This window comes from Carica papaya, chromosome 3 (assembly GCF_054855325.1).
Source record: "Carica papaya isolate Zhongbai chromosome 3, ASM5485532v1, whole genome shotgun sequence".
In the NCBI taxonomy this organism is placed as follows: domain Eukaryota; kingdom Viridiplantae; phylum Streptophyta; class Magnoliopsida; order Brassicales; family Caricaceae; genus Carica; species Carica papaya.
In genome coordinates, this window is record NC_142311.1 from 34,646,653 (window position 1) to 34,658,102 (window position 11,450).

Genomic DNA, 11,450 nt, shown 5'->3' on the forward strand with positions numbered 1-11,450 from the left:
TACAACTATATAAATTGGTATTAAACTGCTACCTGTATTATACTAACTACAAATAGTTGCGGTAGCTAACTATAATAGCTCGAGGCCGTAAATTTTATATGGGCTGACACAGCCTGGTGAAAGGTCCATACTTTTCGAAGGGCTTCTAGAGGTGAATTCCCACACGGTGTAAAAAAGAGGCCGAGCTCAGAACCAAATGCAAAACCAAGGCCAGCTTTAGGACCATTTAACTTCATGTTCAAATAACCAGTTACCAAAACCATTCGCATTGGTCCGACAGCTAGTCCCAGTAACTTCCACAAGGGTGATCTGGATTTTAACTTATGTTTAAATAGAAAAGAGAACCAGTTACCAAGTTGTTCATAAGTTGCAATTACCACAGCCCAGCAAGATACGACCAACTTCTCATTCATCTAGGTGAAAACAACATATCCATCGGCCTATACTTACGCATTCAGGGGACTTAAAACCAGGCAATACTCTTGGACAGATGTTCTGTCAACCCAAACTACTAGCAGGAAGTTTTACTATGCTTTTTCTTTTCCCTCTTAGAGAAAAAGGGAATTTAGGTGGTGGTCTGATGTTGTAGTGAACTTGTAAATACACATACATTCCAATTAATAATCAAAAAATAGGCACGAATGGACAGAAAATAGTTACTGACAAGTGCTGACTCGCCGTTGCAAAAAAATGATGGTATGCCAACTACAGATCCCTTGTTTATCATAAATATTGCTCCCCACCTGTTTGTCTAACTAGAAAAGGGGGAACTGAAGGACATCTTAACAAAATTGGTTATGGTTCCCTTATTGTGTCCGAAAGATATTTTACATCCCCTAAAATAAAGAGGAAATAATCTTAACAGAGAAAATGCAGATGATAACAGACAAAACGTTTTCATTAGTTCTTCCATCAGAGATCCATGTGAACAAAAATCTATTCACCTTTGCGAACTGGCCCCATTGAGGAATTTAAGATGACTTTGTCACCTCGTGGATTGCATTTGCCAGATACTCGACGTTACCAGTCGTAACACCAGCCATACTGCATGATTTTTTGAACTATTAGCAAAAAGTCTCCAAAAACAGATGGATGGAACAGGAAAATGATTACAACTTTTTTTTACCTGATTCGACCGTTACGAGTCATATAGATATGATACTCATTTGTCAATCGATCGACCTGTTCAGGTGTCATCCCACTGTAACAAAACATGCCTATCTGTCCACCACAAACGAGCACAGAGTGTTATGATATAGAGACAAAAGAATGGACTCAGGAGATTAATATTAGAACAGATGCAGATTACGAAGAACTTGCTATATTATATTACCTGATTGGTGATGTGTTCCCAGGACATTGGTGAACCCAATTTCTCAAGGTTTTCTCGTAAAGCTGTTCGCATTCCAATAATACGGTCTGCCATGACCTGGTGAGGAAAATGTGGAACCAATCAAATTTCCTTTTTTCTTTTCATTAAAGCAATCCTTGAAAAAGAACATTTAATTGCCTTTATATGGAGTTGCAGCCAACCAGAAAATATTTGTCATTACATACTTCAAAATGTGTCCAATCATCAAAAGAATCATCTTGAACTTGAATACCCTTACCATTGAGGGCTTTTGTATAAAATCACTAAGCTCTATCAAGTTAACAGAGTGTTAAAGTGTTGGCAAAGATAAAGTTTAGTGGAGTTCACCCGTCAGTGGAGATGTTTAATTAGTTGTTCCCTGCTTCCTTCCCGTGTATTAAAAAAATGGTGGAAAAGATTTTTGAAGAGCTTGAGAAAAAGAGTTTGGAATTGGAAACTTCAAGGACACTGAATTTATAAACCAAGAAACCAAAACTGGAGCCACTCACAACCATAAGAAAACCAACCAATTTTTTTCCCTATTTTTCAGAATAGATGGATGCTACTCAAGACAGTGGGGATCCAGTATGCAACACTACAATATTCTATTTATGGATCAGCGAAATAATAAAAATCGAGCTAAGTGATGGTAACTACCTTCACTTCCTTGAGCCATAATTTTTTCAAGTCAGGATCTCCAAGGATGGTTGAAACTATGAGTGCACCATGAACAGGTGGATTGCTGTACATGGGTCTGGCTAGTTGCTGCAACTGACTTTTTACTGCCACGGCTTGCTTTTCATCTTCGCACAGCACACTGCAGTAAAAAAAGGAAGGTCCTCAATAAGAAAGCAGGGCAAAGTAGGGCAAAAGTGGACCATCTGCTGCTTCTATTCTGCCTCTTCCCAACCCCTTCCCCACGACAAAAAGAAACAGAAAGCAGGAACTATACCTTTGGGCTTTGCACAAATTTATTTCCGCAGGAAAAAGAGAACCAGAGAATCATTTTTTCTTTTAGTCTACTTAATAATAAAGGGGATACAAGAGCAAAAATAAGATTTGTAGTAAGCGATACCTTCCTTCATTTCTCAACAAATTAAACTTAGCATACCAACGAGTAGAACTCACTACCAATGTGGGATAGACAGAATTTCGTATTAACAAGAAAGACTGTCTCAATACTCCTAAACTTATTTGTCTTTGGGAAGATAATTTACATCCCCGTCACTTGATTTCCTTGTCTATCTTATATCTACCTGCAAGTCTAGCTTTTAGTTTTTTTTTTTTTAAAAAAATAATTTACTATTAGTATCATCGAGTACTAATTTTTTTTTTTGACTTCATACAGGGAGTGTTTCTTCTTGACTTCATACAATAACAGTTTGAGTTTTTATCCTAAATCATGAGAAATGAAAATTTCAGCTGTGGGAGTGAAATTTGACGGACAATCCCATGAATATGTATCTTCTGGAAGTTCTTATCTTAGCTCTTTTAAGCAATATTTCATAGTCAAAAGGCTCGATTTCATAGTTTTCATCTCCCACGGAATTTGACGGGACAATGCACGTTGGCCCCCTCCAATTTGTATTTATAGAATGATTTCTACCTAAACATGCCCAGCAGAAAGATGCTATGGATAAGTTTAAAGAAGAGAAGTACTCGAATTGAAGAAACATACAAAGTTAATCTTATCTTCTGGAGTGTGAAAACAAGGCCTAAAGGTTAGAAAACATGCATTTAAACCATGAAAGCTTTACCTGAGGCATCCTGCTCTCTGGCCATAGAGTCCCATGTTCTTGGCATATGATTGGGCAATTCCTATTAGATGGCCATCCTCAAGAAAAATCCTTATAGACTTAGCATCTCTCTCTGGATCACCACTGGCAAAACCTTGATATGCCATGTCAAAGAAGGCAAAATGACCTTTAACCTGGAAATAGAAACATTTTTTGTTGGCAACTGAAGGACGGACGAAAAGAGAAAGAAGTAAATATTTTTGAGGAGTCACCTTGAACAGTTGGGAGATCTCTCTCCATTGTTGCTCTGAAGGGTCTACTCCAGTTGGATTATGAGCACAGGCGTGAAGTAGAAAGAATGAACCATTTGGGGCATTCTAAAGGGAATATCCATATTGATGTGTAAGAACAAGTTTTCAGCATCTTTAGGAACAAAGATAAAAGAAATAACGGTAGAGGAATAGAAGTAGAAAAAATGAGAAAGCTAAGATGATCGATCTATATGATGCTTATTCCTATGGAAAAGCCTTAAATACCTTTATGTCATCCATCAATGCTGCAAAGTCCAAACCCCTAGTCGCAGGGTGATAGTAATGAAAAGTCTTCTGAGGGACCTGCGCATCTCTCCATATGTTGTGGTGGCTGTTGAAACCCATGCAGACAAGTTAGGGGTGAGGGGAAAAATAGGCTTTCCCCTACAAAGTTATATCTATTCCTTGACAAAGGAAATGAGAAAAAAAAAACAGAGATCGTGTGTGTGTGTGTGTGCAAAAATTCACTTGGAAGAAAATATCACATTAATACTCACTTGGCCCAGGTTGGCACTGGTATGTAGATCTGGGAATCAGGACGAAAACGTTTTTGAAAGTCTGCAAAAATTCGGCATGCACCAGTCCCGGAAAGAGATTGAATTGCAGCTACCCTTTTGTCTTTGATAAAATGAGAATTCTCCCCATAGGCTAGCTTCAGTGTTTCTTCCACCATTTTCAGACTCCCACCCATAGGAAGGTACTCCCTTTTAGGAAAAACCATAAAAAATGTTAATGAAAAAGTTCTGGAAGCTTTTTGTCTGCAGCAGAAAGTAGCCATGCTTGAAGAAATTACAAGACACATGTATAGAACATGAACATGAACATGAAAAAAGAAAGAGTTTTATTCCCAAGCACAGATGCAGTCGTGCAGACAATAACAAGTTATAAAATTGTTGTTCTATTTGTGCACAAAGTTCAAAAACTAAAATAATATTGGTACTTCACAGACAGACAAAAATATCATTTGAACTTTGCTGTGCACAAACATAGAGAAGTCGAGCATTGTGATTCAAGCAGCTGAGAGTTTCATTTGAATTGGAGATATCTCTTGACAAAAAGGTTTCACTGAGGATTTGATTGACCTCAGAACTGAAATCAAACATACAGCAGGAAAATTAAAAAGGAATTTTTACAGACTTAAATCATGTTTATCTAGATGATTTATTTTTTTTTCTTTTCCTTCTAAGCATCTAGGTGGTAGTTGACACAAGATGGAACTCAAAGCTTATGTAGATTACCATAAGATGGTAGGTGCCATCAGGAAATTCATAATACAAAATCATAAAATTACTAGAAAATCAAGATTCCTTCTCCTAAAGTCTCTGGATAGAATTTTATTCCAATAAGACTTGAAATTCCATTCCTTTCATCCCTTTCCTTTTCCAATTGATTTTAGTTTTCGCCATTCTCAACTAATGTTACCCGTCTTCCCAGGTCCAATGAAAAAAAAAACACCATAAACCATAAGAGAACCTGCTTTCATGCATTAGTAATTTCCTATTAACAAACGAGTTAGTGAAAAGGTGCTGAATGTCATCCAAAATATTTTTTAAAAAGTAGAAGATAAATAAATAAAGATAACAAGGAGAAATGGTCAGAGATTTAGGCAACTACCAAACAGTAAAGAAAGTAACCAAGACAGTAGAATCATTATGGGTAAAGAAAATGACAAAAGAATCACATAAGTTAGTGGAAAGGTAAAAAGCTTAACGGGACCGACAGCAAAGTTGAACTTTCAAAATCCCATTGGACATTATATTACGCAAACATCACTATTTGTGAGTACAAGTGGTACACGTAAAAAGAAGGAAAAAGAACGTAAAGATTCACCACTTAAATCAAATAGTTAGACTAAAAATTCAACAACCACTCAGTTCTTACATGTTTAAATTTCCGGCAATCCTTCGCTCTGCTTCTCTTACGCATTCTAGAACGACGGGTTTCCCATTGTCATCGCGGTAGGCGCCCTAGTTATTCAATTAGAAGAGAAGTAAATAGTCAGCCAGCAACTATACACCGTTCTTTCTCATTTGCAAAGACATTTGTTTGTCAGATACGCAAATACTTCTCTTTTATTGTTAATTCTATCCGATTAGAACTTATTCTTGATATACATAGATTGTAAGATGTAACTGTGTATATTAAACAAATAAATATTCAATGTTTTCTCAAAAAAAAAAAAAAGATGCAATGAACTGACAAAGGAAAAGGAAAGTGTCTCAATATTGAGGGACACTTTTATTTTAACTTGGTAAGTAAAGAAGGAAAATCCGGAACGTTAGATATGAATTTCAGTTTTACTAACAGATCAAAAGCAGGAGCAAAACCAAGCCAGCATAGAAAAATCCGCTGATAAACGAAAAGAAAGCAGGTTCAACACGTCTCCTCAAAACATGAAAAAGAGGAGTCTCAAAACCAAAATTATGATCCGTCCAGATACACAAACCGAGTATACATTCTGTCGGATCATTTTTCTCAGAAACGAAACAGAGATCATAGCAGAAACTATAAATCAAAAACTCAGAAGAGAAACTCACCACTCCCACATTGACCTTACTGGGAGAAGGATCAGCAAGGTAAGCTTCCGTAACACCAAGAATGGGGTCCTTGGCGGCGGGCTCGACGCTCTGCCACCAAGAGGACATGGATCTTGCTGCAATCAGCATGGAGCTCGGCCTGCTTGCCATGATCCTCCCAGCTAACACGTTTCGAACAATCGCCATAGCCAAAGTTCTCTCTCTTCACTCGGAATTGTTATGGAACAGTTCCGAGTCAAACTTCAGAATGAAAAAATGAAGAGGTTGAAGCCGAGGTAGAGTTGTTCTTAAAAGCGAGATGGCCGAATAGACAGTCAATTTGTTACAACTGAAAGTCTTGAAATGCGTGCAGATGGCCTAATTAAGTACGCCGTCCACGTCGTAGAATTCGGACAGCGCTTTCCAGACATATTACGGATTTACCCCTCAGGTCTACTATAGGGCGGCGAGAGTCGAGACTAATAAAGGTCGTATCTGGCGTCATAAAACCTAAGCCAGGCTCAGGTCCAGGCCCAATAGCAGGCGCATACTCAGGACCAGGCCCAAGAATAGGCCCAGGCCCAGGTCCAATAACAGGTACATACTTAGGACCAGGCCCAAGAATAGGCCCAGGCCCAGGCCCAATAACCTGTACATACTTAGGACCAGGCCCAAGAATAGGCCCAGAACCAGGCCGAATAGTAGGCCCAGAACCAGGCCCATACCAAGAGTAAGCCCAACACAGGCCAGGCCTTGACCCACTCCACTCAGGTCGAGTCCATTGATTCTCGGCTACCAGAAGTAACCCTAAACTAGAGCTAAAGGTTATCAGAAGAAACCTAGCACTTATTTAGATTATTAGGGTTTCCTGACCAGTTGTTCTTCTCCCTCCCATTTCACTCTGCGGCTGGAGCAGCATCAAACCGATCGCAATGGTGCTTGTCTTCTCTACTTTCTCTATTTTCATTCAGTTAGATTCTTCTGGTAGATTTATTACGTGTTTCTTTAGACTGATTGAAAATGAGTGATATCAATGCAGGCTTCAGAGAAGAAACTCTCAAACCCAATGAGAGAGATCAAAGTCCAAAAGCTCGTTCTCAACATCTCCGTTGGTGAAAGTGGAGATCGTCTTACCAGAGCCGCCAAGGTATTGCAGTACTACTTGCGTTATTTTCCCTTCACAACTTCAATCCCACCGTCGTGTTTTTCAGTCTTCTTTTTTCCTCCTTTTAGGTGTTGGAGCAACTTAGTGGCCAGAGTCCTGTTTTTTCGAAAGGTAATTCCTCGCTTTCTTTGGATACTAAGAAAATTCGGGAGAATAGAGATAATCGTGTCAAATCTAGAAGTTCAGTAGTTTCTGGTGTACAAATTAGTTTTGGTTAGATATTGGTTCGAATCAATGTGAAAAAAGTGTAAGTTTCTAAAAAATGCGGAATTTTACGGAGTGTTTCGTTTTGGAATGATATTTTAGTCTTGAAGGTATTTGTTTTTAGTTTAGTTCACTAAACTATACAATTCTTGCTAGTTAGACATACTGAATCCATGTCAATAATGTTATCTATTTTGTATGAATTAGAAGAAATGATTGCTTTATTATTCGTTAATTACAGTGAGTCACCTGTGCGGAGTTAAAAATATGATTCTGTCGCAACACTGTTGATGGAATACCTATAGAGTTTTTAACAAGTTATTGTATTATATGGCTCTATAGGACCTCAGTAAAGATTGAGCAGTAGCAAACTACATACCGAATGACACTTTTGAAAGTATCAAACAAATCTTACTAACATGTAAAAGTAACTAGACTTATTATTTTCTTTTGGAAAAGGATTTAATCTTTTGCCTTTTTCCTTTACTCCTCATTATTCATTAAATAATATTCAGCTATCAATATAATCTTATCCTAGTTAAATAAGCTCCTGAGCCCTTTGAGGCTTTCATGATTCTGTATCCAAGACATCTTATGTCCTTCACAACTATTAATTGGATTATTTCTCTTACTATCCCATCTAATTCATTACTCAGACGATAGAAGCTACAATAGTTGTGGAAAGGTTATCACACCAGGGAAACAACAGTAGGATGTGGGTCTTAACATTTTCTAAAATTGGCAGTGTTTTCCGATCAAAAATGGGGATGTAAGACCTTTAAGTCGGTATTAAGAATGGCCTATTGGGATGAGGTCGCATTAGACCATAGGTTCATAAATTTACTAGTAGATTAGGCAATAAAAAATTATTAATACAGAGTAGTTTTATTGGTCAATCACCCGAAAGCTTTACTACATTTGGCCATGGTAGACTATTTTTCCTAATTCTACTTATTTCTGTTTTATGATATACGAGTTATAAATTATTCCGATTGATTATGCTTATATATTTTTGTTAGTTTTTATCTGGACTGCTTTGTAATTTTTATGTTTGATTTTTGGTTAATAGCGAGGTACACTGTTCGTTCATTTGGTATCAGAAGAAATGAGAAGATTGCATGCTATGTTACTGTAAGGGGCGAAAAGGCAATGCAGCTTCTAGAAAGTGGGTTGAAAGTGAAGGAGTATGAGTTGCTTAGGAGGAACTTCAGTGATACTGGCTGCTTCGGCTTTGGCATTCAGGAGCATATTGATCTTGGAATCAAGTATGTTATGATCTCTTTTTATTGTCTCCAAAGTAGCAACAAGTAGAAACATTTTTTAATGCATTTCTTTTGGGGGAAAATGGTTTTGACAGAAAACAAATCATGTTATTAGTATGAATACCCAAAACAAATTTGGAACTTGATCTTTACCCAGTAGATCCATGTATATTTAACCTTATTAAAACAAAACTATAAATATGCCTTCAAGTTGCAGTCCTGATGGTTTTGCAAAATCTTTCTTTCATTTCTTCAAATAGTGAGAAAGCTATTGTTGAAGTCATATTTCAAGGAAGGATATGGTTATAGTTATAGGTGATCAAGGTGAAACATTGATTGGATGCTATGCTTCTAGGTCTATGTTTTAAGGGGTGCTCTATATATTTAGAGTTTCTCTTATTGATATAATGCCATCCTTTTTCTTCTAATTGGAGTCACAGCTGGACTATTTCCTGTCAGTGTTCTATATTCATCAATATTTTAGTCTGTTTGCTACCTTTTGGCCTGCATCGGCTGCTAACTATCACTGGTATATATATTTGGTTGATACCCTACTGCTTGATTTTTTTTATGCTTAAGTTTAACGGATGCCCACTATGGGGTTATCCAGAAGGTTTTTATGTAGATTAGTATTCAAGTTCAACAACTATATTCATGTTGTTTCCATGTTTATTCCTTTCTTACTTCAAAGCACTTCTCTTATCTATGACTGGAATCAGTCTTTTCCTATTGCTGTATTTGAATAAATGTCTGCTGTTGCTGTTATCAGTCTCATGGTTCATCCAAATGTTCAAATTTCACAATCCATTGCTGACATGTGGTTCATTTTCGCTTTTCAGATATGATCCTTCAACTGGAATTTATGGCATGGACTTCTACGTTGTTCTGGAACGCCCTGGTTATCGAGTAGGTCGTCGTCGTAGGTGCAAGTCTCGTGTTGGGATCCAGCACAGAGTTACAAAGGAGGATGCAATGAAATGGTTCCAGGTGAAATATGAAGGTGTTATCCTTAACAAGTCCCAGACCATTGGAGGATCTTAATTATCAAAACCAAGCTTCGCAACTGTACCAGAGTTTATCACTAGGTTGATTTTCTATAGAGTAGCATTTTTACTCATTCAGGATTCAAATTTTATAGAGCTTGGTTAACATTTTCGGTGGACTAAGTTTGTTTTATTCAAATGTTTTCCAATTTGCACTATATTAATATTTTTTGTTTATGATGTTATAGACAGATCAAATTTTGAGGGGGAAAATATTTATTGCTGGAAAACACCAGTCTTTTGTTTTTTTTACAGCGTCTATTTAGTTTCGTCTGTATTTTCTGATGATCGCTCGGCAGGTGGCTTTGACACGGTAATTTACAGACTAAGCACGTTTCTTATTCTTTTACTGATCTGCATGAGACAGGATTAGGACTAACCAACTGGCTCAGAGCCCTGCTCTAGCTTATTAATTTTTTAGTGTTGAGTTTTGGCATCCCTTGTGGTTTTTGCTCTTTGGAATGACAAAACAGTTTATGTTTCAGTACATGGTATACTTGTGACTGAGAATTTAGTACCACAATTTTATGACTTCAATTGCTACAGGGATGGTATCGAAAGTTGTAAAAGGGTTGTATTCTTCTTAGATAACTAGAAGAATTTGCTCTTGCTATTGGGTTAAACCTATTATTTAAAAAGTCAAAAAGGGGAAAAGCATATGAGAATCCCACTGTATATATATATATATATTTGAATAATCATAGATCTGAATTGCCAATCTTATAAATTTTTCATTATATTATGTTGGGTTTATTTTAAATTTGTTCTATTTTTATTTAATTATTAATATATAAAAATTAATTACTTTTTATAAATTTAGTACACAATTAATTCATTCGGAATCTTAATTCTACTAGATTTTATAATCCTATTAGTGGAGACAAATAAATTTTATTCGTGAAATATATACAATGGTTTGAAGCAAAGTGAAATTTGAAAACCAGAAATGAAGAATTAACCTGAAAATGCTTAAGATTAAGGAGACATTGTCATACACCAAAATTACATCCCACTTTCTTCATCCATCACTTACGGAAATGGAATTATGAGCTTCTTTCCGGCATAAATGGTGTCCCCTGTAAGTCCATTAGCTTCCTTGATTGCATCAATCGAAACCTAAAATCACATCAACATTATCACCAAAATGCACTCTTCTTTCCGCTCATTCATTTTCCTTTTTCCTCTGAATCAATCACACACATGAAATTGGTAAAAAAGATTCGAATCCGTACCTCGTATTTTCTCGACAGACCCCAAAGCGTATCTCCTTTCACAATCTCTACTGTCCTCCCAGACGACGCTCCCGCATTTGGCTCCAAACAGTTACTCGATTTCTACAGTGTGTGAAAAAGAAGAACATATATGACGCCAGATCAGGGAGAAGTAACAAATGAAAACCTCGGATTGGGAGAGGTTTATGTACGTATGTATGGATGTACCTTGGCGATGATAGGCTCTGGAGGAAGCGGAGATGAGATATCTGGAATCGGCCGAGTCGACTCACTGACTAACGGAGTAGTTTGATTTCTGTCTTTACTGAAAGGGTTTAGGGTTTTAAGAATGCTCACTGCAATGCCCGAGAACACCACGAACCCTGCAGTCTTGGCAACGGACAAATCCTTATCGCTGCCGGAGCTTTCATCGCCGTTACCGGAAGCCGCGAGTGGGTTCGACATGGAAGCTTCTTCAACTACTGAGAGAGTTTGATATTTCTTGTCCGGATTTGGGATTTGGGATTCAGACAAGAAACTACGCGTCGTTATCTGGTTTTTATCGAGAGGGTTTCTAAATTGCAGTTTACGCGTGAGCTCACGCGTTCATAGATCCCTTTCTCGGGCGCCTGTAACTGGGAGGGAAAATCA

At 37.4% G+C, this 11,450-nt stretch overlaps 3 protein-coding genes across 4 annotated transcripts; 1 reads left to right on the forward strand and 2 right to left on the reverse strand.

Moving 5' to 3' along the window:
* Positions 1-656: 656 nt before the first annotated feature.
* ASP1 (aspartate aminotransferase 1) lies at positions 657-6,277 on the reverse strand. Its single transcript, XM_022042313.2, has 10 exons — positions 5,936-6,277; positions 5,280-5,365; positions 3,896-4,102; positions 3,624-3,729; positions 3,360-3,464; positions 3,109-3,281; positions 2,009-2,168; positions 1,334-1,429; positions 1,127-1,221; positions 657-1,044 (listed from the first exon to the last, which is right to left on the reverse strand). The coding sequence occupies exons 1-10, from the start codon at positions 6,119-6,121 to the stop codon at positions 972-974; spliced, it is 1,287 nt and encodes a 428-aa protein (XP_021898005.1). The 5' UTR covers positions 6,122-6,277; the 3' UTR covers positions 657-971.
* A 413-nt stretch (positions 6,278-6,690) lies between these two features.
* Positions 6,691-9,835, forward strand: RPL16A (ribosomal protein large subunit 16A). 2 transcript variants are annotated; one of them, XM_088216758.1, is made up of 5 exons: positions 6,691-6,849; positions 6,954-7,061; positions 7,148-7,190; positions 8,353-8,548; positions 9,385-9,835. In XM_088216758.1, exons 1-5 carry the CDS (start codon positions 6,847-6,849, stop codon positions 9,584-9,586), a joined length of 552 nt encoding a protein of 183 aa, XP_088072884.1. In that variant the 5' UTR covers positions 6,691-6,846; the 3' UTR covers positions 9,587-9,835. The 2 variants fall into 2 exon arrangements, with proteins under 2 accessions (XP_088072884.1, XP_088072883.1); XM_088216757.1 differs by lacking the exon at positions 6,691-6,849 and having other exon boundaries at positions 6,948-7,061.
* A 628-nt stretch (positions 9,836-10,463) lies between these two features.
* On the reverse strand, positions 10,464-11,450 carry LOC110824635 (uncharacterized). Its single transcript, XM_022055172.2, has 3 exons — positions 11,028-11,450; positions 10,821-10,922; positions 10,464-10,704 (listed from the first exon to the last, which is right to left on the reverse strand). Exons 1-3 carry the CDS (start codon positions 11,262-11,264, stop codon positions 10,618-10,620), a joined length of 426 nt encoding a protein of 141 aa, XP_021910864.1. The 5' UTR covers positions 11,265-11,450; the 3' UTR covers positions 10,464-10,617.